Source organism: Schistocerca gregaria, chromosome 6, assembly GCF_023897955.1.
Source record: "Schistocerca gregaria isolate iqSchGreg1 chromosome 6, iqSchGreg1.2, whole genome shotgun sequence".
Classification (NCBI taxonomy): domain Eukaryota; kingdom Metazoa; phylum Arthropoda; class Insecta; order Orthoptera; family Acrididae; genus Schistocerca; species Schistocerca gregaria.
The window spans coordinates 125,051,250-125,074,298 of NC_064925.1; the positions used below are offsets into that span (position 1 = coordinate 125,051,250).

Here is a 23,049-nt window from a genome sequence, read left to right on the forward strand (position 1 = left end):
GGCGATGCTGTTTTTTAGAACATTACTTTAAAAAAAAGGAAAAGTTTTTGGAAATTTTCTTAGAATATTTGTCAGACGTGCCTTAATTGTATAACTTTTTTCTACAGGATTAGCGCTCAAACAATCGAGAAGCTACAGAACGCACAGTTCAGTTGTAAACCGAAACTCTTAATCTATTATATCGTCTTGTCGAAAGTAGAACTGAAATTTAGCGCCAGTAGGTGAACGTCAAACTGGACACATGGCAACGGAGAACGTTAAATCGACATGACGTCATTGCCTGCAACTCTGGTTGGCCATCGTATCTTTTTAAGCAACTTCACTCAAAGCCTTGCCTCAGATTCAGGGAATTTAAAGACTTACCAGCATTGGTATACGAGACTGCAGTAAGTAAATTATATCGACATAGCATGACACTACTAAACTTCAATACGTGTCTTTGGCTTACTTGAATGTACCAGCATTCAACAATAATTTTTACTATGGTTGAAATGGCTGTGAGCACTATGGGACTTAACATCTGAGGTCATTAGTCTCCTAGAAGTTAGAGCTACTTAAACCTCACTAACCAAAGGACATCACACACATCCATGCCCGAGGCAGGATTCGAACCTGCGACCGTACAGCCACGCGGTTCCGGACTGAACCACCTAGAACCGCTAGGCCTTAACGGCCGGCAGTGGTTACTATCAACAACATTACTGTCAATAATTTAAAGGTGGTATCTGTTCTTTCGGACATCATGTATACATAGTTAAGTCTCACTAGCCATTTGGGGCGCACTTAAGAATAAAGTGCGGGACAATAAGTTGCGAATGTGGGTCTCAGGTGCAAGAACGCCTGCCATGTAAGCAGAAGATCCCTGGTTTGAGCCCCCTTCGGAGCACACACTTGCAACTGTCCCCGTTGATTTACATCAACACCTTTATGCTGCTAAGTGTATTCATTTCATTGTAATAAATATAACGCCCGCATCACAGAAGAATATATAAATGTACAATGTCTTGTATCGTGTTTGTGCATAAGTTGGTAGCGTTTTTTCCATAAGCTTAATTAAGGGAACAGATACATGCAACACTGGCTTTCGTCACCAGGAATATAGTCTGCTTCACTATTTACAACAGTCTGCCAAAACTGGCGTAACTTTTCAATTCCCGTACTGTAGAAATCACGCGCTTTTGGGGTGAAGAAAGATGTTCATTAGAGAGAGGAAAAGTAGAAAATCTGCGGGCGCAAACTAAGGTGAATAAGATGGTTGTCATTGTAACAGAATTTCGGCGCGCGTTATCGTGGAGTAGCATCACTTCAAGTAGGCTTCCCGGTCCTTGTTCTTGGATTGCGTCTGCAAAACGTCTCAGTTGTTGATAATAAATGTGAGCAGTTACGGTCACTCCCCAGGGAAGCAATCCGTAGTACACCACACAGTCGCTGTTCCACCAGATGCATAACGTTATCGTTTGTGGATACGTGCAGGGCTTTGTATTGGGAGTTTCTGCTTTGTGTGGCTTTTTTTTCGTTAGCATAAAGGTACTATTCCTCATGACCAGTAACGATACGGGATAGGAATGGTCGGTGGTGATGACGGGCCACATGCTGACGAGCAAGTAGAAATGCACATGTGGCGACCCACTGATTTCTGTGACTTTGGCTTAACGTGTGCTATACCCACATACCTGATTATTGACTCTACCCACTGCACGCAAATGTCGCGCAATGGTGATACTACAGTTCATCACTGAGCCGTGTATCGACTCGTGCTACACCTTGTGTTTAAATTGCATTGGTTTTCCTTTTCGTCCCCTGACATGTTTGTTTGGTATGTTGTCTGTCATTAAGCGGCTGCTTGGTTGCCTTTTTCCTCCGCAATCGATATCTGCGATTTGCTTCCGGGAAACTGCTACGGAGGAAGTGAGATCTTTCACCGGTGGTAACTTCGTGTGGTGGCGAGGAAGTACGGCCGTGCGCTCAGCAAGTCTGGTGGACACAGGAGGGCAGAGTGGCTCGCCAGACCTGGCCGGTTGTACCGAGTCGCCACGTGATGTATGTCGGTTGTGAGTAACGAGCGGGGCGAGTTGACGGAAGAGCTCCCCGCGGTTTGGTTGTATACAGAATCTCCCCACGAGTAGTTGCTGTTCATTTGACCTTGGTGGGACGTTAACAAGCTTCTTTAAGTCCTCCGTTTCAACACTGCAGTTTAAAATGGAGAGACCCAACATGAACGAGCGTCACTACCCGTCAACGTTGCAGAGAAGACGTGAACTCCGGTGACAGAGCGTGTTGTCGCGTGACCGTGGCGTGTTGGGTACACTGGCGACGCGTGCGCGGTCGGATGTGTGACTCCTTGCCATCGGGGGTCGCGTACTGCCTGTTCGAGCATAATTGCAAGTTAAGTTAGTGGAAGGTTTAATCATTAAGTAAGAAGTTTGCGTAACCAGTGTCTCTTCTGCCTTGTGGCCTCCGGCGATCGTGTTTCCTGTCCCCGGCACCGGTGTAACTGAAGACAGTGATTTTTCCTCCTCCTCTCGTTACTGCCCGATGGGAGGTGTAGTTTTGGCAGTTTAATTGTTTCGCTATTCTGTCGTGTGTTATGAGTAAATTCATGCTTCTTGGTGGTTGATCATGTGGTCGCTCATTCAGGACTGTGTGGTGTAATGGTTCCTTGCACGAGGTTAGGTCTAGTCCTGTCAGCAATTTAAGCCATCTTATAACAAGTTTTCGCTGTCTAAAGGTCGGTGCAGAGACCAGACTGAGAGTGGCAATTGTGTTTACGGCCGTATTTAAATTGGTCAGTATTCTGCCTAACCTGAGCATCCCTGAGTGGGTGATTTGTGGCCGCCTTACACGGGTCCGTCATATCTGTTATGTTCTAATGATATTCCAGGACACTTTTGCTTAAAAACTTTTTTAAATTCCTCCATTCCTTTATTGCCATTAATCGTGTGTTTGCTGGGACCTTTGATTTGTTTTTTAATGGTGATGTTCGTAGCTTCACTACCTCACCGTGATTTCTTAACAATGTGCTGTATTTACTTTAGTAGCCTGTTTACTAATGCTCTTTAAATTTTTTAAACTTTTGTATTGCTATAAATTACTTGATTGCCGTTAGCGACGTGTTTAAAAGGCTGTTTCAAGCCGTACGGCTAGTTTCTGTAAGATATGAATAAGACATTTGTGAAAATCTCAACTCGACAGTAAACTACTAGAAATTTGGCCCCGTTTCCCAACTTGTGGTGTGGCTTGTAGTAACCGTAACCACTGTGTGTGTCAATCACATTTGCCGGTTCTCGAGTACACTGATGTGGCTCATTGTGGATTAATACGTTCAAACTATCTTCATCACACGCTGAAGGTATTCCTCAACGTGGAAAGTTACTAATGTCAAAACGATCCTCCTTAAAACTAGAGAATTTTTTTCTTTCCGTTCACTGTCCAATGGTATAAACCTCATACCCAAACGTTCCTGGCTGCCTCCGCTGCTATCACCCCTCTACAGAACTCAAACAGACGAATTTGTCGGAAAGGTTCTATTTCTCCACTTAGCATTCCATTTTCTAGCGTCCACTGCTCTATTCCCTATCCCCATATCACAAAATGACAGTATGTAATCTCACATAAAAGTAGTGAGCTACACATTAAAAGTAACAATCGATAAATAAACCCAATTGGAATGGCAACAGGCAAAACAAAAACGCTACGAACTTGTGCAGCAACCTCATACAGGGTGTTTTTACACCATATACAAACTCTAAGAATTGATCGATGAGAGGATACGGAACAAAAATGTCTAATGAACTTACAACCGGAAATAGATGGTTTCCATGGTAGAGACCATTTATTTAGTCATACATTTTTTAAAAAGACTGCAGTCTAATACGCGCTATGGCATGCAGCCATAGTTGCAGTATGTGTTGAAAATTTTTTCCCATGTGCATGTCGCACGCATGTACGCGCTGTGGCATGTTCTGCTTCACACGTTCACATCGGAAGGCAACATGAATATTCTGCTCCAGTGTCTCCGCATCTGGAATGGCTTTGCATATATGATACTTTTCAGGTGATCCCATAAGCAGAAATCGCACGGGTTGAGATGCGGTAAACGAGTAAGCCATTCAACTGGACCCTCTCGTCCGTTCCATCAACCACGGAAGAAACGACTGAAATGCGTTCTGAAGTTAACGACGAATACGACTGAAACACCATCATGTAGCAGCCACATAACCCTTCGAATCATCAATGGCACTTCTTCCAGCAGGAGATGCGAAGTCATCCGCAAGAAACGCCGATATTTCCAGCCTCATAGGTGACGTGGAGGGAAGACAGGTTCCAAAATACGGTCGCCAATTATCCTAGCCCACAAATTCCGGCTGCACCGATGCTGATGATTCGCCATCATCATACATGGGGGTTCTACATACTGTCCCACTCTTGACTGTTATGAAACTTGAATATCCCACTCTGAATAAAGGTGATCTCATTTGTGAATAGGATGGAAGACACAAATCATGGTTGCCTGATGAAGAAACCAGTGACAAAACTTCTCCCGATGTGGTAAGTCAGTTGCTAGTTAGCCCTGCACGCGCTCTGAGCGACAAGGGTAGTAACAATTGTCATGGAGAATGTTCCACACGATCGTATTGGCTTAACCTTGTACTGACGGGCCAACTGCCTGGTATTGACACGGCGATCCCCTTCCACAGTGTTAATCACAGATTCCTGCAAGTCAGGTGTCCGGACATTTCTGGTACGCCCTTCATGATTGCTGTTTGACTTTCCGTAAGCAAACACCACGTCAGCAAGCTCTCGATTCGAAAACGGAACCATTGGGTACAACGTTGCATCAGATCCACTACGAAGGTGAGTTGGCAAGAGAAATTAATCGGACACAACATTACCAGGTACTGTGGCAGGAAAGGCATTAGGGCATGACGTATGAGGAACAGTACCACCCTCTAGGAGTAATCCATTCATAGTGTAACTGTGGCAGCATGGTACAGCGATTATTAAATCGCAGTATCTGTAACAAAGTACAATTGAATAAATGGTCTGTAGCATAGAAACAATGCAATTCCGGACATGCGTTCATGAGACCTTTTCTGTTCCGTATTCTCTCATGGATCAATCCCTAGAGTTTGTACACGGTGGGAAAAATCACCCTGTATATCTCAGTTAAAAAGTGTAAATATTGTAAATAAACTTATTAATGCCACCTTTCTGTAGATATCGGATTGTCTTAGATTGGCCACCTTAACTACCAACACATCAAAGTCAAGTTACAAGTTTAATATCTCCGGCACAGTAATACAAAATAATGTTAACAAATGAAACTAACAAGGAAATGTAGACAGAAACGGTTCCAGATAGAATAATTGGGGTGAAACTTAGGGTATCATTTTAATTTTGTGCCTCGAACGTAGCAAGATTCATATCGATACGTAATATTAAATACACTGTGTGATCAAAAGTATACGGACACCTGGCTGAAAATGACTTACAAGTTCGTGGCGCCCTCTATCGGTAATGGTGTAATTCAATATGCAATATGGTGTTGGCCCACACTTAGCCTTGATGACAGCTCTCACTCTCGCAAGCAGCGTACCGCAGGCTGGAAGGTTTCTTGCGGAATGGCAGCGAATTCTTCAGGGAGTGACCAACTGAGGAGAGCTATTGATGTCGGTCGGTGAGGCCTGGCACGAAGTCGGCGTTCCAAAACACCCCAAAGAAGTTCTATAGGACTCTGTGCAGGCCAGTCTATTACAGGGATGTTATTGTCATGTAACCACTCCGCCACAGAACGTGCATTATGAACAGGTGCTCCATCGTGTTGGAAGATGCAATCGCCATCCCCAAACTGCTCCTCAGCAGTGGAACGCAAGAAGGTACTTAAAACATCTATGTAGGCCTGTGCTGTGATAGCGCCACGCAAAACAACAAGGGGTGCAAGGCTCCTCCATGAAAAACACGACCACACCATAACACCATTGCCTACGAATTTTAATGTTGGCGCTACACACGCTGGCAGATGACGTTCACCCGGCATTCGCCATACCCACACACTGCCATCGGGTGCACCGTGATTCGTCACCCCACACGATGTTTTTCCACTGTTCAATCGTCCAATGTTTATGCCCTTACACCAAGCGAGGCGTCGTTTGGCATTTACCGGCGCGATGTGTAGCTTATGAGCAGCCGCTCAACCATGAAATCCAAGTTTTCACACCACCAGCCTAACTGTCACAGTACTTACCGTGGATCCTGATTCAGTTTAGAAATCCTGTGTGATAGTCTTGATAGATGTCTGCCTATTGCACATTACAACCCTCTTCAACTGTCGGTGGTCTCCGTCAGTCAACAGGCTGGGTCAGCCTGTACGCTTTTGTGCTGCACGTATTCCTTCACATTTCCACTCCACTATCACATCGGAAACAGTAGACCTAGGGACGTTTAGCAGTGTGGAAATCAGGCGTAGAGACGTATGACACAAGTGACACTCAATCATCTGACCACTTTCGAACTCATGGGTTCCGCGGGGCAACCCATTCTTATCTCAAAATGTTGTGAAACATTGTGAGGTGGCATGAGCCCCATCTCATATTTCTATCTCAGTCTGAGTAATTCGATCTTCCTCTCTAATTGCATGCGGTGAAAAGTTGCTATTCCTTCACACGCGGACTTCCCACGCTGCGTCTCTCGTCACCCGGATGGGCTAGAGGTTCCGTTACTTCGCAGAAACTTAGCGAAAACACTTTCTGGTGGGCTACCAGCGAGGCGTGGGAATGACTTGCGTACCCAGGCAGTCTTGGCGGGCAAATTCCCACGTTTTTCTGCAAAATCGTAACTATGATTGGCTTGCTCAGGGCATAACTCCGTGACGTAGCAAAATGAGCGCAGAAATTGGCGCCAAGAATCACCATTGGTGGAATGGTAGTGCTTCGGCAATAGAGTGGAATTTTCCACCGGTTTTCGAGTTGATGATTGGAACGTTTAACAACGGCCACTGTCGTGGGGGCTGGAATGTTCTGTGTTCGGTTTGTACGGGTGCTCTGGATAGCCTGCCTTCCGTTGCCTGCCTAATATACTTTTATTTAATTGTAACTATTTGACGAAGTTGCTGAAGTTTCGACTTTAATGTAACTTTCCGAGTACAGTTGGCAATTGAGCGTTCTGCGTACAAGAAGCCTTTGTTGTCTGTCTTGTGGAGTTTTGGCTAAAGTTGACTGTATCGGAGTTACTGTGTGACTTGGCTTGTTAAAATCAATCACTGTACCGTCAGTGATTGTGTAGCGAGTCTTCTTCGTAACTCTCAGAAGCGCATTTGTACTGCTAGGAAGTCTTTAGTTTGTAACAACCAGGCCAGGACAATTTGTTTCGGGCTATACTGGCGACATTATCATCAACACGATGGGACGTCGAAGCAACCAGCCATCGCCTCCGGTATGCCAGATAGTGTCCGTGCAGTTAAGAAGACAGCTTGGTAATGTACGTCCGCAGCACCAGCAAAGCAGGCAATTTTGCTATGTGATAATCCGAGCTCAGCAGAGCGCGCCTGTTTGTCTTTTCTAACTTTGATCTGTCTTGGGTGTTCATTGTCTGAGTTCTCACTGATGTGGCAGCAATTAATGCTAGGTTGGCTGTGTGTCTCTCTTATGACTTGAGTTGCAAGAAATTGGCTCCACATACCACATTGTCATAAATGTCACAATCTAGTTTAGGGGCAGCTTCACATTCACAGCGTTTATTTGAGTATCCAGTTTGAGCCAATTTGATGTATTGTAAATGTTTCAAGTGTTTTTGTTTATTATTTTGAGTTATAATAAATCATATTGTTATTAAGGACAGAACTTTCATTCTGTTAATCAGTAGAGCAACCATATCATTTCTCACTACGTTAATGAAACTTTCCTTTATTTAACTTATTTATCAAATGAAATTATTGCAGGTGCCAAACTCTTTTCTACTCCACTTGCAGGGTCGATTACAGTCAGTTCGCTTTTCTTTTTAATCCATGTGCAACAGCAAAAGTCGGAGTTAGAATAGGCGGGGGGGAGGTGGGGGGGGGGGGCTTAGAGCATCATTTACATATGTAGATTCTAGAAGAATTTAGTGTTAAATACGCTGCTAGCCCCGGCACCTCGCAACATTAACATAACTTGTACCAGTGAATGTTTTTCTGGCATTGTTTTTGTGAGAACACTACCAAACCTGCCAATATTTCACAATTGCTAAACGTGTAAAGGAATTGGCTATACGTCCTATTCTCCTTCTTCCTTCTCTCTCTGGCCATCTCTTCCTCTCCCCTATCATTGTTTATCTTCTGCTTGTCACCATTTCTCCGTCCAATACGTCCCCCACACTCTATCCATATTCTTCGTTCCCTCTCTAGGTCCATCTCCTCTCTCTGTTCATTTCCTCTCCCACCTGTCGCTGACCTTGAGCTTTGTTTTTTGTTATAGCCAACGATAACTTGATTAATAGAATTCGCTTAAAATATATGGGTGAATTGGATGGGAAGATTGGTATACGAGTAATGAGAGACTTGTTCTGGTGCTGAGTCTGCGAGGACAGTGGCTTCTATGAGAGTATTTCGTATAGTTTTAATTCCACAAAGTTTCACACAATTCAGATTCCATAGTAGTATTCTGATGATAAGCTGATAAGCCATAAATGTAACTTTCCTGTTCCCCGTCAAAACAGAGAGAGAGAGGAAGAAAACAAACCAAGACATAGTCGAGTATACAAATTTTGTTTAACACTAGATTGCTAAACCCGCGATTACAGGTAGCACAACTGCAGTTATACCACATCACAGTTCCTGCCAATTTGGTAGTCAGTATAGGGCGTAAAACAGGACATTTTGCACTTCTTTTGAATGTGACATTCTGGGGCATAAATTTTAAATGTGATCTCTCTTGAATAAAATATGAAATAGTAAAATTTACGATGTATTAGTAACAAAGTAATATACACCCCCATTAGTGTTTTATGGATACAATTGTATCTAAGGAGAAAAATTATAAGAAAGAAACAATTTGTCTAATGGGTTAAGTGCCATGGCCATGTTTTCGTAGTTGAAATTGACTGTGAGAATGAACGAATCTGTAAACTTTTACAGCACAGCATAGCACATGATTTTCTTCCTCGCACTCAGTTTTAATAGAATACGTGCACATAGTTGTTTAAAAAATTCATAGCCCTTGTCCATCTGAATATTTACTAGAGAATCGTGTAAGAATTTCAAGTAAGTCGGTCAAGAACTTGCCGAGATTTTTGCTAATCATTTTTCCCTTTATATAGGTTGTACCACGTGTAAGAGCAGATATGAGTGTTTCTACTGGTGGTTGAGGATGGTGAACTGAACAAGATTATATAAGCATTTATGTCATTTGAAGACTAATAATTATAGGTACTACAAGTTGAATGCTTTTAGCTCGGGTAGTAGCTCCACATACATGTGGCAAGAGCAAGCAATTAATGCTGATACCCTCTGGGCAGCAGTTCAGGCGCATGGATGCAAAACAGATCGTCTATACTCCCAGGTGTAGTTCAGTTGAAGTCCAGGTACGTCATGGAAAAAAAAAAACATCAGGTCGTCAAGTTTGTGATGTGTTTGTGGGAAGAAAGAGGAAAACCAAAAAACATCTGATGTGTGCACATATTGAGATACAACATATAATAATGTCTGTAATTGCACTTGTTTCACCCAGTGCCCATGTCCATCCAAACGTTTATTAGAGTACCGTGTAAAAATACAAGGGTACACAAGGCAGTAATTTCCGATCGGTCGTGATATGGACACCACAGTGAAAACCCGATGAAACTTTACACAGATGTGTTGGTTAGTGTCTCTAGTATGACCTGCGATCGCTTCGAGACGCTCTTTTCAGTTGTGAGTTCACTGTGAGCGAGGAAAGGTGCCTAGAACAACGATGTCTCCCGCCAAGTAGGAGGGCCCGCTGAGAGACCTCGCCTTAATGAATGCAGCCTATCTAACACAACTGCCACGCCCTTCCGTCTTCATGGCAATTCTGAGCCGAAGTCTGCAGGCTCAGTGAAGACGCTCCTGCAGCCTTTTCGATGGGAAGTGTTCGATCGCCCACAACACAGCCCTAATTGGCTCTTCCTGAGTATCATCTCTGTTCACATGAAACGTTGGGTACGAAGACAACACCTGGGCGCAGGCTACGCGCTATAGACGAGCGCAGAGAATTATCGGAAAGCACAGGCGGCTGCCTGACATGACGATGGTGTTTGGTTATTTGGTATAACCCTCCGACAAATATCGAAGTCGGAGCGGCGACTATGTAGAGAAGCATCTGGAAAGCGTAGCTAACTTTTGCAAATAAAATGTTTCTGATTTCACTGTGGTTTCCTAGCGACTGGTTACTAGCAACAAATTACTTTCTGGACAAACCTCGTGATTTTTGAGATTTTTGGTGACAACGGTAAACAACGACTTGTCTTTATATAGTGGAATAGATAAAGGCAATACTCAACCAGTTGTTACCTTTCTCGCCTGCTCATACTGATGAACGGTTGCCAGCCTATATGGCGTCTCAGGCATGAAGGCGAAACTGATGATGAAGATGACTGCAGGAGCGAGGTTCACGTACAGCACGCTGTAGTAAGGCAGGAAAGCGCCGATCACGTACGCGAACAGGATGCCGCTGTTGCACAGCAGGGGCAGCATGCAGCCCAGGCTGCCACGTACCTCGTCGCTGGCGGTCTCGCTGACGTACAGAGCCGTCAGCATCAGGGTGCCACCAACCTGCACACCGGCCAGCACCCTGCAAGCCGAGGAGATCAGGGAGATGCGAAGTACTTCCGTTACGGACATAAAGCCAAAACTTTCCAAGGATACCTGGGAAGCTTTGCCATAGAATTCGTGAAGCTATACCTGGCTCTGACTTACGATCTTCTATCTCTGTTACACTACTGGCCATTAAAATTGCTACACCAACAAGAAATGCAGATGATAAACGGGTATTCATTGGACAAATTTATTATACTAGAACTGACATATGATTACATTTTCACCCAATTTAGGGGCATTGATCCTGAGGAATCAGTAGCCAGAACAACCAACTCTGGCCGTAATAACGGCCTTGATACGCCTGGGCATTGAGTCAAACAGAGCTTTAATGGCATGTACTGGTACAGGTGCTCAAGCAACTTCAACACGATACCACAGTTCATCAAGAGTAGTGATGGCTTATAGTGACGAGCCAGTTGCTCGGCCACCATTGGCCAGACGTTTCCAATTGGGGAAAGATCTGGAGAATGTTCAGGCCAAGGCAGTAGTCGAACATTCTCTGTTTCCAGCAAGGCCCGTACAGGACTTGCAACATGCGGTCGTGCATTATCCTGCTGAAATGTAGGGTTTCGCAGGGATCGAATGAAGGGTAGAGCCACAGGTCGTAACACATCTGAAATTTAAAGTCCACCGTTCAAAGTGCCGCCAATGCGAACAAGAGGTGACCGAAACGTGTAACCAGTGGCACCCCATACCATCACACCGAGTGATACGCCAGTATGGCGATGACGAATACGCGCTTCCAATGTGTGTTCACCGCGATGTCGCCAAACACGTATGAGACCATCATGATGCTGTAAACAGAACCTGGATTCATTCGAAAAAATGAAGTTTTGCCATTCGTGCACTCAGGTTCGTCGTTGAGTACACCATCGCATGTGCTCATGTCTGTGATGCAGCGTCAAGGGTAACTACAGCAATGGCCTCCGAGCTGATTGTCTATGCCACTGCAAACGTCGTCGAACTGTTCGTGCAGGGATTGAGACGTGGCTGCACGATCCGTTATAGCCATGCGGATAAGATGCCTGTCATCTCGACTGTTAGTGATAAGAGGCTGTTGGGATCCAGCAAGGCGTTCCGTATTCCCCTCCTGAACCCACCGATTCCATTTCCGCTAACAGTCATTGGATCTCGACAAACGCGAGCAGCAATGTCGCGATACAATAAACCGCAATCGCGATAGGATACGATCCGACCTTTTTCAAAGTCTGAAACGTGATGGTACGCATTTCTCCTCCTTACACGAGGCATCACAACAACGTTTCACCAGGCAATGCCGGTCAACTGCTGTTTGTGTATGAGAAATCGGTTGGAAACTTTCCTCATGTCAGCACGTTGTAGGTGTCGGCACCGGCGCCACCCTTGTGTGCATGCTCTTGAAAGCTATTCATTTGCATATCACAGCATCTTCTTCCCGTCGGTTAAATTTCGCGTCTGTAGCACGTCATCTTCGTGGTGTAGCAACGTTAATGGCCAGTAGTGTATTTCTATGGGTACTTCACTTGGTGTCTACTGTAATCTGGCATGGCTGTGGAGAGTTTAATAAGCTCAGAACGCGATCGAAGAAAAACAGAAGAATGAAGAAATTAATGAGAAGTACCACGCAGAAAACGAATTAAAGGAAGTTTACTTCCTTGGAAGCAAAATGATGTATGCCGAGGTGAAAAAATTTATGAAATACCTCCCAGTATCGTGGCTTACCTAATTTTGTCCGGCGTAGTGCAGACAATCTATGCGTCATGGGCTTAACAAGTTGTTGGAAGTCTCCTGCAGAAATAATGAGCCACGCTGTCTGTATAGCCAACCATAATTGCGAAAGCATTTATGTGGTGCAATCTGATTGGCCAAATTATTTGCTCGAATTGTCCGGAATATTCTTCAAACTACTTGCGAACAAATGTGACCAAGTGACATGGCAGCTTATTATCCATAAAAATCCCATCGCTGTTTGGCTGTAAATTGTCTATAAGTAGCCGAACATAACTATTTCCAGTCACTTCAGTAGGACCAGAGGATCCAGTCAATTCCATATAAACACACGCCACTGCATTGTGGAGCCACCACCCCGTTGCACAATGCCTTGTTGACAACTTTGGTCCATGGTCTCTAGGATCGTACGCTACACAGCCCTACCATCAGCTCTTACCAGCTGAAACTGGAACTCACCTGACCAAGGCACGGTTGTCCAGCCGTCTAGGGTCCAGCCGATATGGTGACGAGACCAGGAGAGCTGCTGCAGCCAGCAAAGTCACCAGCATGAGTCTTCTGCTGCCGTAACCCATTAACGCCAAACTTCGCCTCACTGTCCTAACGGATACATTCGACGTACGTGCCACATTGATTTCTGCGGTTATTTCGCGCAGTATTGCGTTTCTATTAGCACTCATAATTCTACGCAGTCTCGGCCGTTGAGTTGTGCACGGTGATAGGTACTGATTGAAATTAGTCTGTGGATCTCAGAATATTGAATAGCCTAAGGATTTACGAAACGGAATGTAAACGGTACCAGCGCCAACTGTAAACGGGCATATCGCGATCCCATTAATTTTGCCACATCAGTGTATGATGAGGAAAGCGGGACTGGCTCACTTCTCTAAAAGCATCAAACATGGGTTTCAATTTGAGTATTAATATCTCTGAGAATGTAAAAAATAGGATCATGGTAAGTGAGAATTAGTTCCTTGTTCCATAGATTATATTCACTTAAAACCTGTCAACAGAACGAACATAGAACCCATGAGCAAAAAAGGCGATGGAACGTTTTTATAACGCTACATGCTAGCTGTTGGAGATTTTCGTCTGGAAAGACTGATATTTCTATTAAAAAATTCAGCTGTTATAGACAAGGAGTTGCTAAATAGAAGCATCCTTAATCTTTCTTTGAAGAAACTTCATCTGCCAGTCATTTTATTTCTCAGGGTAAATTATAAAGTAGTTATACAACTGCATCTTTCAACATTTTATGTAACAAAGTTAGATCATTAAAGCGTAATGCAGATTATTTTTCCTTCTAGTACTTTACTTGTGTATTCCTGTTACTGTCGGACAAATGGAGTGCATTTAAGACCATTTCATAAGTGAGCATTTGTACTAATTAATTAATATTAATATTAATGTGATTAATATTCACAACTGCTTAAATAGAAGCTTGAAAGATGTACTTGAGAAAACCCTACATATAATTCTAATAATTACAATTACTTTCTCTTGTACGATGAACAATTTTTTATGTAAGTAATTAAGTAATTATTCCAGAATATTATCGCATATGGCATCGGTGAATGAAAATCTACAAAACAATAACTTTTTGATTGCTCTATCTCCAGTTGACAATAATTCTTGTGGGAAAAATATACGAGTCTAAATGTCCTAGGAAATCCACTATATGGCTTTTTAAATTTATGTTTTCCTCAATATGCATACTAAATAAGTTATAACTACCTACCTAGCCCATTATTTATAGCAAAGGTAGGTTCGTAACGGGTGGGAGATTACTGACCGTACAAAACTCAACGAACTATTCCATTAAATTTCGGGAGTGCAGCCAAGTAAGTTCCACTCCATATAATATTTAGGCCCTATACCGCTCGGCAATCTATAGAATGAGCCGAAAGACTTTCAGCTCACTCTGGAGAAGGCCGAACGTTACTAGGCCGAAATAATAGAAGAAGTGGAATTTATTTGCCTGCACACCCGAAATTTAATGAAACAGTCATTGTAACGCGAAACTAGTAGATGGATGAGATGTGTTTTTCCATAGTTTAAACTTGGGACAGGGTAGCGTTGTGTTGGAGGCTTATTCGTAAGTAAAGATGCTAAAAATTACGTGGACTGATAAGAAATGAGGTCCTCCACGGAACGGCGAGGAAAGGAGTATGAAGAAAACGATAGCTAGAAGAATAGACATAGTATATAAAACAGAGCCATAGAAGGTAGAAACTGTTCTGGAACAAAGAGACTGGATTTCATTTTCCGTCGTTATTGATGCGGCCCCCACGAATTCCTCTCCAGTGCCAGCATTTTCCTGTCAGAGTACCAATTATAGCCTACGTCCTCAATTACATAGGTGTTCAAAATTAAAGCAACAAACCGCTATTTCCCCTATTGTGTCTTAATCACAGTATAATCATTCAAACTGTCAACAGATAACCGTATAAGTGTGTCCTGCGTGGACAATCAAGTCAGCGATGACGTCAGGAAACCTAGCAAACGCGTATTGTGTGCTTGGTAGTTCGACATTCACGATCGATGTGTACACAGTCACAGATGGTACTGTATGGCACAAAGAAGACGCCAGAGAAGACGCCTATTGCTGCCAGAGGTGCCGCAAAATTTCCTTTTGTTTCTTTAATTTTAGACACCAGTGTATTTGCGAGATGTATTCCAGTATGTGTCTTCCTCTACAGTTTTTACTCTATAGCTCTCTCTATTACCATGGAAGTTACTCCCTGATGTCTTAACGGATGTGTTATCATTCTTTCCGTTCCTCTTGTCGGTGTTTCTCATATATTCTTTTGCTTGGCTATTCTGCAGCGAACCACCTCATTCCTTACCTTCTGCGTCCACCTAATTTTCAAACATTTTTCTGTAATATCACATCTCAAATGCTTCTATTTTCTTCAGTTCCGGTTTACCAGCAATCCATCTTTCACAAACATACAATATTGTGCTGCAAGCGTACACACTCAGATATTTCTTACTCAAATGAAGGCCTGTCGTTGATACTAGTAGACTTGTCTTAGTCAGGAATGTCCTCTCTTCCAATCCTAGTCTGCGTTTTATGTCCTCATTGCTCAGTCTATCACGGGCTATTTTGTTGCGTAGATAGCAGAATTCCTTAACTTGATCTATTTGGTAATCACTAAACCTGATGTTAAGTTTATCCCTGTTCTCATTTCTGCTACTTTTCATTAGTTTGGTTTTCTTCAATTCACTCTCATCTATACTCTGTTTATTCCATTCAGCAGATCTTTTAATTCTTCTTCACTTTCACTGAGGATAGCAATCTCATCCGCGAATCTTATTATTGATGTACTTTCACCTTGAAGTTGCACATTTTCTTTATTTCCCTCGTTGCTTATTTTATGTGTAGATTGGCCAGTAGGAGCGAAAGAATACATAATTTTCTAGCATTCTTTTTAATCGAGCACTTCGTTCTCGGTCTCTCACTCTTATTGTTCGTCTTGGTTCTTGTAGATACTGTGTATTACCCGTCATTTCCTATAGCTTTCCACTATTTTTCTCAGAATTTTGACTTCTGTTGGTGCTGAGTCCGTTCCTCTGACAATCATTCCTCTGACGTTTCCTTACATTTTTCATGCAATCATTTCGCGGTAGCTTTCCTGCACGGCCTAACTATTTAATTCATAGCAGATTGTATTGCTGAATTTCCCTTTATATTAATTACTCTTCATTACCAAATTGCGATCTGAGCTATGTCTGCTCCTGGCTAAGCCTTACAATCCAATATCCGACTTGGGAGTCTCTGGCTGATCATTATGAAATCTGACTGGAATCTTCTCGTATTCGCCGACCTTTTCCAAATATCTTGTGATTTTTGAACAGAGTATTCGCTCTTATTAGCTGAAATTTATTGCAGAACTCAGTCTTTCTCCTCTCTTATTTATGCTACCAAGCCTGTATTATCCCATAACCCTTTCTTCTTCCCCTGCAACCACATTCCAGTCTCTATGACTATTCATTCCTACTTCCTCTTGGGACGTCGGCATGTACACATAAACTATTATTGTTGGTGTTGGTCTACTGTCGATTCTGATGCGGACAGCCGGCCGCGGTGGTCTAGCGGTTCTAGGCGCTCAGTCCGGAACCGCGCGACTGCTGGGGTCGCAGGTTCGAATCCTGCCTCGGGCATGGATGTGTGTGATGTCTTAGGTTAGTTAGGTTTAAGTAGTTCTAAGTTCTACGGAACTGAAGACCACAGATGTTAAGTCCCATAGTGCTCAGAGCCATTTGTGGACAACTTTATCACTGAACTGTTCACAGTAAGCCAGTCTCTGCCCTCCCTTCGTATTCATATCGAATCCTACTTCCGTTATACCACTTTCTGCTGTTCTTTATATTATGCTAGCCCTGCCTGACCAGAATTTTTTGACTCATTTCCATTTCATTTCACTGATCGCCACTATACCTAGTTTGAGCAATTGCGTTTCCCTATTAAAATTTCCTAGCTTCCCTGTCACGTTCAATCTTTGACATTCCAGGCCCGAGTTTGTACAACTACCCTTTCGTTGCTTATTCGCTGTTTTTCTCGTGATCACCTCCTTCTTGACAGTCCTCTGTAGGAAACGCGAATGAGGGACTTCCCCCGAATATTTTGCTAATGGAAAGATCATCTTAACGCTTTTGCTTTTTCAAGTACAGGGCACACGTTCTGTGGATGCACATCACATTTTTTTCTCTTTAATACAATGGTTTCCGTTGGCTTCTGCATTCTCATTGGCTTTTTAGGCAGTTTCCATCCTAAGGGCAAGAGAGTGCCCTAAACCTTTGCCCGCTCCTCCACCATCTTTGACAAGGCCTTTGGTAGTAAGAGGTTGTCTTCTTATGCCGGAAGTCTTCGGCCGTCATTACTGATGGTTTTTATTCCATATATAAGCAGTAGAGAGGTTCTAACCGAGGACCCAGAACGTTTAAATGATTAGTCAAAGACGCTACCCCTAGACCATAGGTGGAATATGCGCACAAGATTTTTGAGTGTGTACGTGCTATTCTGAGATGAAGAGAGTGACACAGAGAGCAAGTTTTAGCGGACTGCGGCTGCATCGAAAGAAAACACTGATGATCTTCCCACCCCCAAAAGAAGTACGTTGTCGTAATACAGTGAACACTGTCTCGAAAGACTATCACTCTTACCTTGCAATGTAGAGAGCTTCGATCGAAACAGAGAACATCTGGATGATCAGGCTAGCCAGCAACGGTGTTATTATGACGTATCCGAGCGTTTTGCGACCCACGTGTGCGCTGGCAACCGCAAACAGGGGAATGACGACGAGCGCGCTGAGTAGCAGGAGAGACGCCACCCAGGATGCCTCGTCCGCCGTCAGAGGCCGGTCTCTGAGGCCGCTCTCTGCAGATACCAGCTGCGGCAGTGCCATCGCCGGCCACACCATGGCTGAGCCCGAGGCGAACGTGTTCAGGTTCACTGAGCAGGCACAGAGTATAGTCAACAGACGCTTCGTTGAAATTGAAAGTAAAATCATAGACAGAGTGCAAGAGGAATTCTAATGTTAGAAGCAGAGGAGAGGGCGGATAGTTGAGAAGTGTACAGTTAGTCTCTACAAAGGCGAAGAATTGTCTGTTGTCGTGACAGAAGAAGAAATGAGAACCGATGTGGCGGCCATGAGGGATCCGGTATTAAGATGGCTTGGAGAAAATTTAAGCAGCATCTTAGGCTGCGGAGTGGAAGTGGATGAAGGTTGTGATGCCACACCATTTATTCACAGCTTTGTTACGGAACAAACACTACTATAGTCCAAATTTCAAGGCTAAGTTATATATTTTCATTTAAAAAACGCCTGTTTTATTATAAATTACTTACAAAAATTAAAAGAATATTTTTTTAAATCACGTTCACTTATTATAAATTTTTTTCTCACAAAGGTGAATGTAAGAAAAAAAATAAAATATTTCTTCCTTTTATAAAAGGTGCACTTAAGGAAAAAATCTTTCGATTAGTGGTTTATTTCCAAAAAGTTCTCTTATAGAATATTTCATTTTGTTTCTAGCATACATTACATGTGATTAAAAGTAGCTAGAATTAAAAATGGTTAAAAAAATAGAACATTTAAAAAGTAGTCAAAACTCGGTAGCTGAAAGTAAAGTGAAGTGATCTTACCTATTTTGATTGTACAAAAACAAGTGTATTTCGGATACTGACGGAAAGTGGCTATATTTTCGAAGTAGATCTAGAATATCCAAAAGAATTACGTAATTTACAAAATGTTTACCATTCTCTCCTGAAAATTAAATAGTACTTCACTATAAAAATTTTAAACAGTATCTGTCTCTAGGAATGAAAATAACAAAAATACATAAAATCTGATTGGTTGTAGAAATATATAGGTTTGAATACTCAAATGAGAATGCAATCGAAGTATTATTTTGAATAAGATTTCTACAATTTAGTAAATCCGTTTTTGGGAAGACAATGGGAAATATAAGAAACAGAGTGGATATAAAATTAGTGTCAGATGGACAAAGGTGCGATAAATTAATAGCTAAGCCAAACTGTACAGGAAGAATGATATGTAATGAAGATGTTGTTGCCAGTCATACCAATAAGAAAAAAAAACACATTTAATAAATCGAACTACGTTGGTATGAGTGTACACAATTTATCTAATAGAATAATGGAAGAGGAATATGAAGAAAATATTGAGTTATATTATCAAAATACGGAGAGTTATATCTACAATATAAAAACTTAATATTTCTATGAAGACATGAAATCGACGATTGATTACATTGATAGAGGTGGTTACCCAACAGATAATATTTATGCTATTCCACAAGTAAACAAGAAAGTTACAGGAAAAATGAAAGATGAATGCAATGGAAAAGTAATGGAAGAATTCTGTGGCTTCAGAGTAAAAACGTATGCTTATAAAGATGATGATAAGGTGTTAAGGAACCTCTTGTAAAAAATACAATAAGCGTAGAAGATTATAAAGACTGCTTGTTTAAGAATAGAGAAAAATACTCAATTACGAATTTGATAATTTGATTTCAAGTGAAAAAGATGGAATTTAGTCAGTCAAATAAAATACTTAAGTAGTCATGATGTCAACATATATGTTTTGGAAAATAAAATAGATACATTACTATATAGACATTACACAGTTGAAAAAACCTAAAATGGAATTTTCAAATAGCTGAAGAAGGGCAGATGGAATTGAGATATAAAGGATTGAAAAAACTTAAAAATAAAAAGAAAGGATTTCATGATCTGTAATTCACTCTCTGAATCCGATAAAAACTTTATATTTTCCTGTTAAAATTCATAATCTTTAAGTGGGCAATACCAAACTTCTATGGCAGTATAGCAACTTTACGGATAATATTTATATAAAAATACACTGAAACGATACGCCAATAAATTAAAAAAAACATTCATTCTGCATTAACAATAATTCATTTACTTCTATCCTTACATGCACCTTTTATAAAAAAAAATTACTTTTTTTCTTACATTTACCTCTTATGAGAAATGAAAATGTTCTTATAATAAGTGAGCATGACAAAAAAATATTCATTTTTGTTAATTTTTCTAACAAATTTTTAATACAATAGGCATTTTTAAAATGAAAATAAGTGAGTTAACCCAGAAATTTGCAGTATAAGAGGAGGAAAGTGCCGGTTTTGGATAACTGACCCAATTGACAGAACCAGCCCTTTCCTCCTACTGGGACTTTCATGGAGTATCAGCGACGACGAATGTAAACGTGAGTCAGACTGTGATCCGAACTCGGGATCTTCTACTTACTAGCTAGTTTCGTTAACTACTGAACGTCTTAGACTCAACGTTTATCACAACTGGACAGATTATCTCGCCACGTCTCCCATTCGTCCCACATTCCTCCGTAGCCCCACCTGTCACTGTGCTTGTCCTTCATTCTTGCTACTTTGAGATGCAGCAGGTCGAACGTAAGTGTGCATGTTCACTGTAGGTGGAGGATTCATTGCCCAATCAACTGTTTGGGGTGAGGGTGGGGTTAGAAAGGAAAGGAAATGAAAGGGACTGTTGATGAGTGAAAGAACAGACATCACACATTCATATAATTGATTTGCCTCACTGAGCAATGATTCCACCACGTTCAATGTCGATGTGCAATTAGATTAGACCACCTGAAGTAGCGAGCATGGAATACATGGACACGTATTGTGGATAAATGGCGCTAGGTGGGAATATGGATTGACCGAGTGGTGTGCTGAGATGCTCTGCCCAATTGCTATGCACATTGTATCTGCATGTTGCAGTGGTTGACAGTGGTTAATACAGCTGGATAATAAGCAGGAGATCCCAGGTTCAGATCCCAGTCAGTCACACATTTTCACTCAATGTTGCTGATTCCATCTAAAGCACCAAATGCACATGACATCAATAGTCCCTCTCCTTTACATTCTCCCACATCTATCTTCAGTTTACGTACTTTAGACAATATGTATCACAGCTGCAGATTCCATGTGGTGTCTATTCTTTCTGACATGAATGATATATTAGAAAATCTCATAATCCATAATTAAATTCTCGTTGAAAATACTACAAACCATCAATTACAGAATAAATGAACAAGTGAACACTAAAAGCCTGATGTAAGACACAATATAGACAATCGAAACTAAAATTTAAAGTACATAGAATACATCAAGAAGCATGAACATATGGTAAACACACAATCATGGGTTAAGACAATATTCTTGCAAGACTGCAAATACACTAGGTGTCATGTGACCTAATAGATTAGTATGAAATAGTAAGGTCATACAAAAAATCAACACAGCCAAACACTAAACAGGAACTGTAGTGTGTTACTTGATCAAAGTTTCACACATTCAGAAAAAATATTTTACCAAGCACTTGGTCAAAAAGGAGTGCATAAATGGCACCAAGGAACTGTTAGTTGCACATTGCAAGACATAAGAGCCTCACATGGGAGTGTTCTTGAGCAGTCTTGTGTACAAGGCACACAGCACTAGACACTGTCACATCCGTACATTCCAGATGCAGCCTTCTTGAGCATCAGAACAAAACTGGCCAGCCTGTTCTCCAAGTGCTTAACGTCAAAGGAATACATAACTGGCATCAAGGAACAGTCGAACTTTCAGCATGCTGGTTTAACTTGGGTCAACAACTTCTGTTAGTCAATAGAACGAAAAACCAGTACGAGATGCAAATTTTTACTTTTTATTCATTTGGTGATTAGTTTTGGGCCCAAAACTGGTCATCAAATGAATAAAAGTAAAAATTTTGCAACTTGGACTGGTTTTCAGGTCGATCAATTACAGATTGTAATACATGAGAGCTTCACATGAGACCTTTCTTTAGCACCTTATGTAGGAGGCAGCCAGCACTAGGCACTTCCACATCCGCACATTCCAGGTGTTGTCTTCCCAGGCATCACAACAAAGCGAATCTAGCCATTCAATAAATCTGCCCATTCACCCGCCGTACCTGCAGGTCCGAAACCCATCTGACTGTGGGCACAATGCTACTACTGTTTGGTGGACCCTAACTGCGCCCAGTTGTGTGGCAGTTATCAGCATGTCAAAATCGGAAGGGAAAAGGGTGAACTGTAGGGTGGCAGGTAGCAGTTTGGGTTAGCAGGTAGCATTGTGCCAGTGGAGCCGATCACTGGAGCCGATGCATCCAGATCATGGACCCTACCACTATAAAATCGTAAACACAAAGGCGAATGTGTCGGGGCAGACCTGCTCTGCACGGTAGATTGGAATAATGGTAGACCTGTGAATGAGTGGCTTCAGTGCTTCGTACATGACTCTCTCATATCATCAGCCATTAATCCTTAATCGACTCCACAGGCACATGCTTCAAACTGAGGTTATTCCATTGATCCGAACAAAATGACTTCCGCACACAGTGGACACTAGATAATTGATTCAGATTGGTGCTTGTGCATCTCTGCTCCAAAAACCACCCCTTTCTGGCAGGGTGAGGAAACTGCTGCAACCATTGTGCCACCCACTTAGCAGGCCAAAGATTGCCCTAGTTCGTGCTTTGAGGAAGGAATGTGTGATCCGAACCCAATACGCATCGGAGTTCGGTTTCGCCTTTTAGGGATACACGCATTTTATAAAAGTCCCAGAGGAAAGCACAATAAATATAAAAACCAAAACTACGCATCAGCCATGCCATAACCAAGTTTAAGTGAGAAATATAACATTCCCTTGCTGTTGTGATCTCCTTTAAAAGAACAATTCCAGGAACAACAAATTTAAGATTTTGGTAAGACTCCAAAAACTTTGGTAAGAGCTTCCCAATCAACTTCGCCCCTTCACTAACAATTCTGTCCAAATTTCTCTTGTGAATTTGTGCCCTATGATAAGCTATTCGATCATGTCCCTTATTACAGTGTTTAGCTTCCTGCCTATTGGCTGCTTGAGTGTTACTCCTGGCCCAACCCTACTTCTCATGAATGTGTTAAGGAGTTGCCCTGTTGGATAGTAATTCATCAGTGGACTGTGGCTAGTCAGGGACGAATGGA

The 23,049-nt window shown here is 42.1% G+C and overlaps 1 protein-coding gene across 2 annotated transcripts in view; it reads right to left on the reverse strand.

Annotated features, from left to right (window-relative positions):
* LOC126278013 (facilitated trehalose transporter Tret1-2 homolog) overlaps positions 1 to 23,049 on the reverse strand; it is a 172,404-nt gene that overhangs the window by 11,026 nt on the left and 138,329 nt on the right. The window contains exons 2-3 of one of the 2 annotated variants that reach the window (XM_049977721.1): positions 17,681 to 17,969; positions 10,502 to 10,781 (exon numbers count right to left, since the gene is read on the reverse strand). The exons of the other annotated variant lie outside the window; for it this stretch is intronic. Of the exons in view, the coding sequence (XP_049833678.1) occupies positions 10,502 to 10,781; positions 17,681 to 17,969 (569 nt within the window). The remainder of the gene's footprint in view (positions 1 to 10,501; positions 10,782 to 17,680; positions 17,970 to 23,049) is intronic. 2 annotated transcript variants of the gene reach the window in all.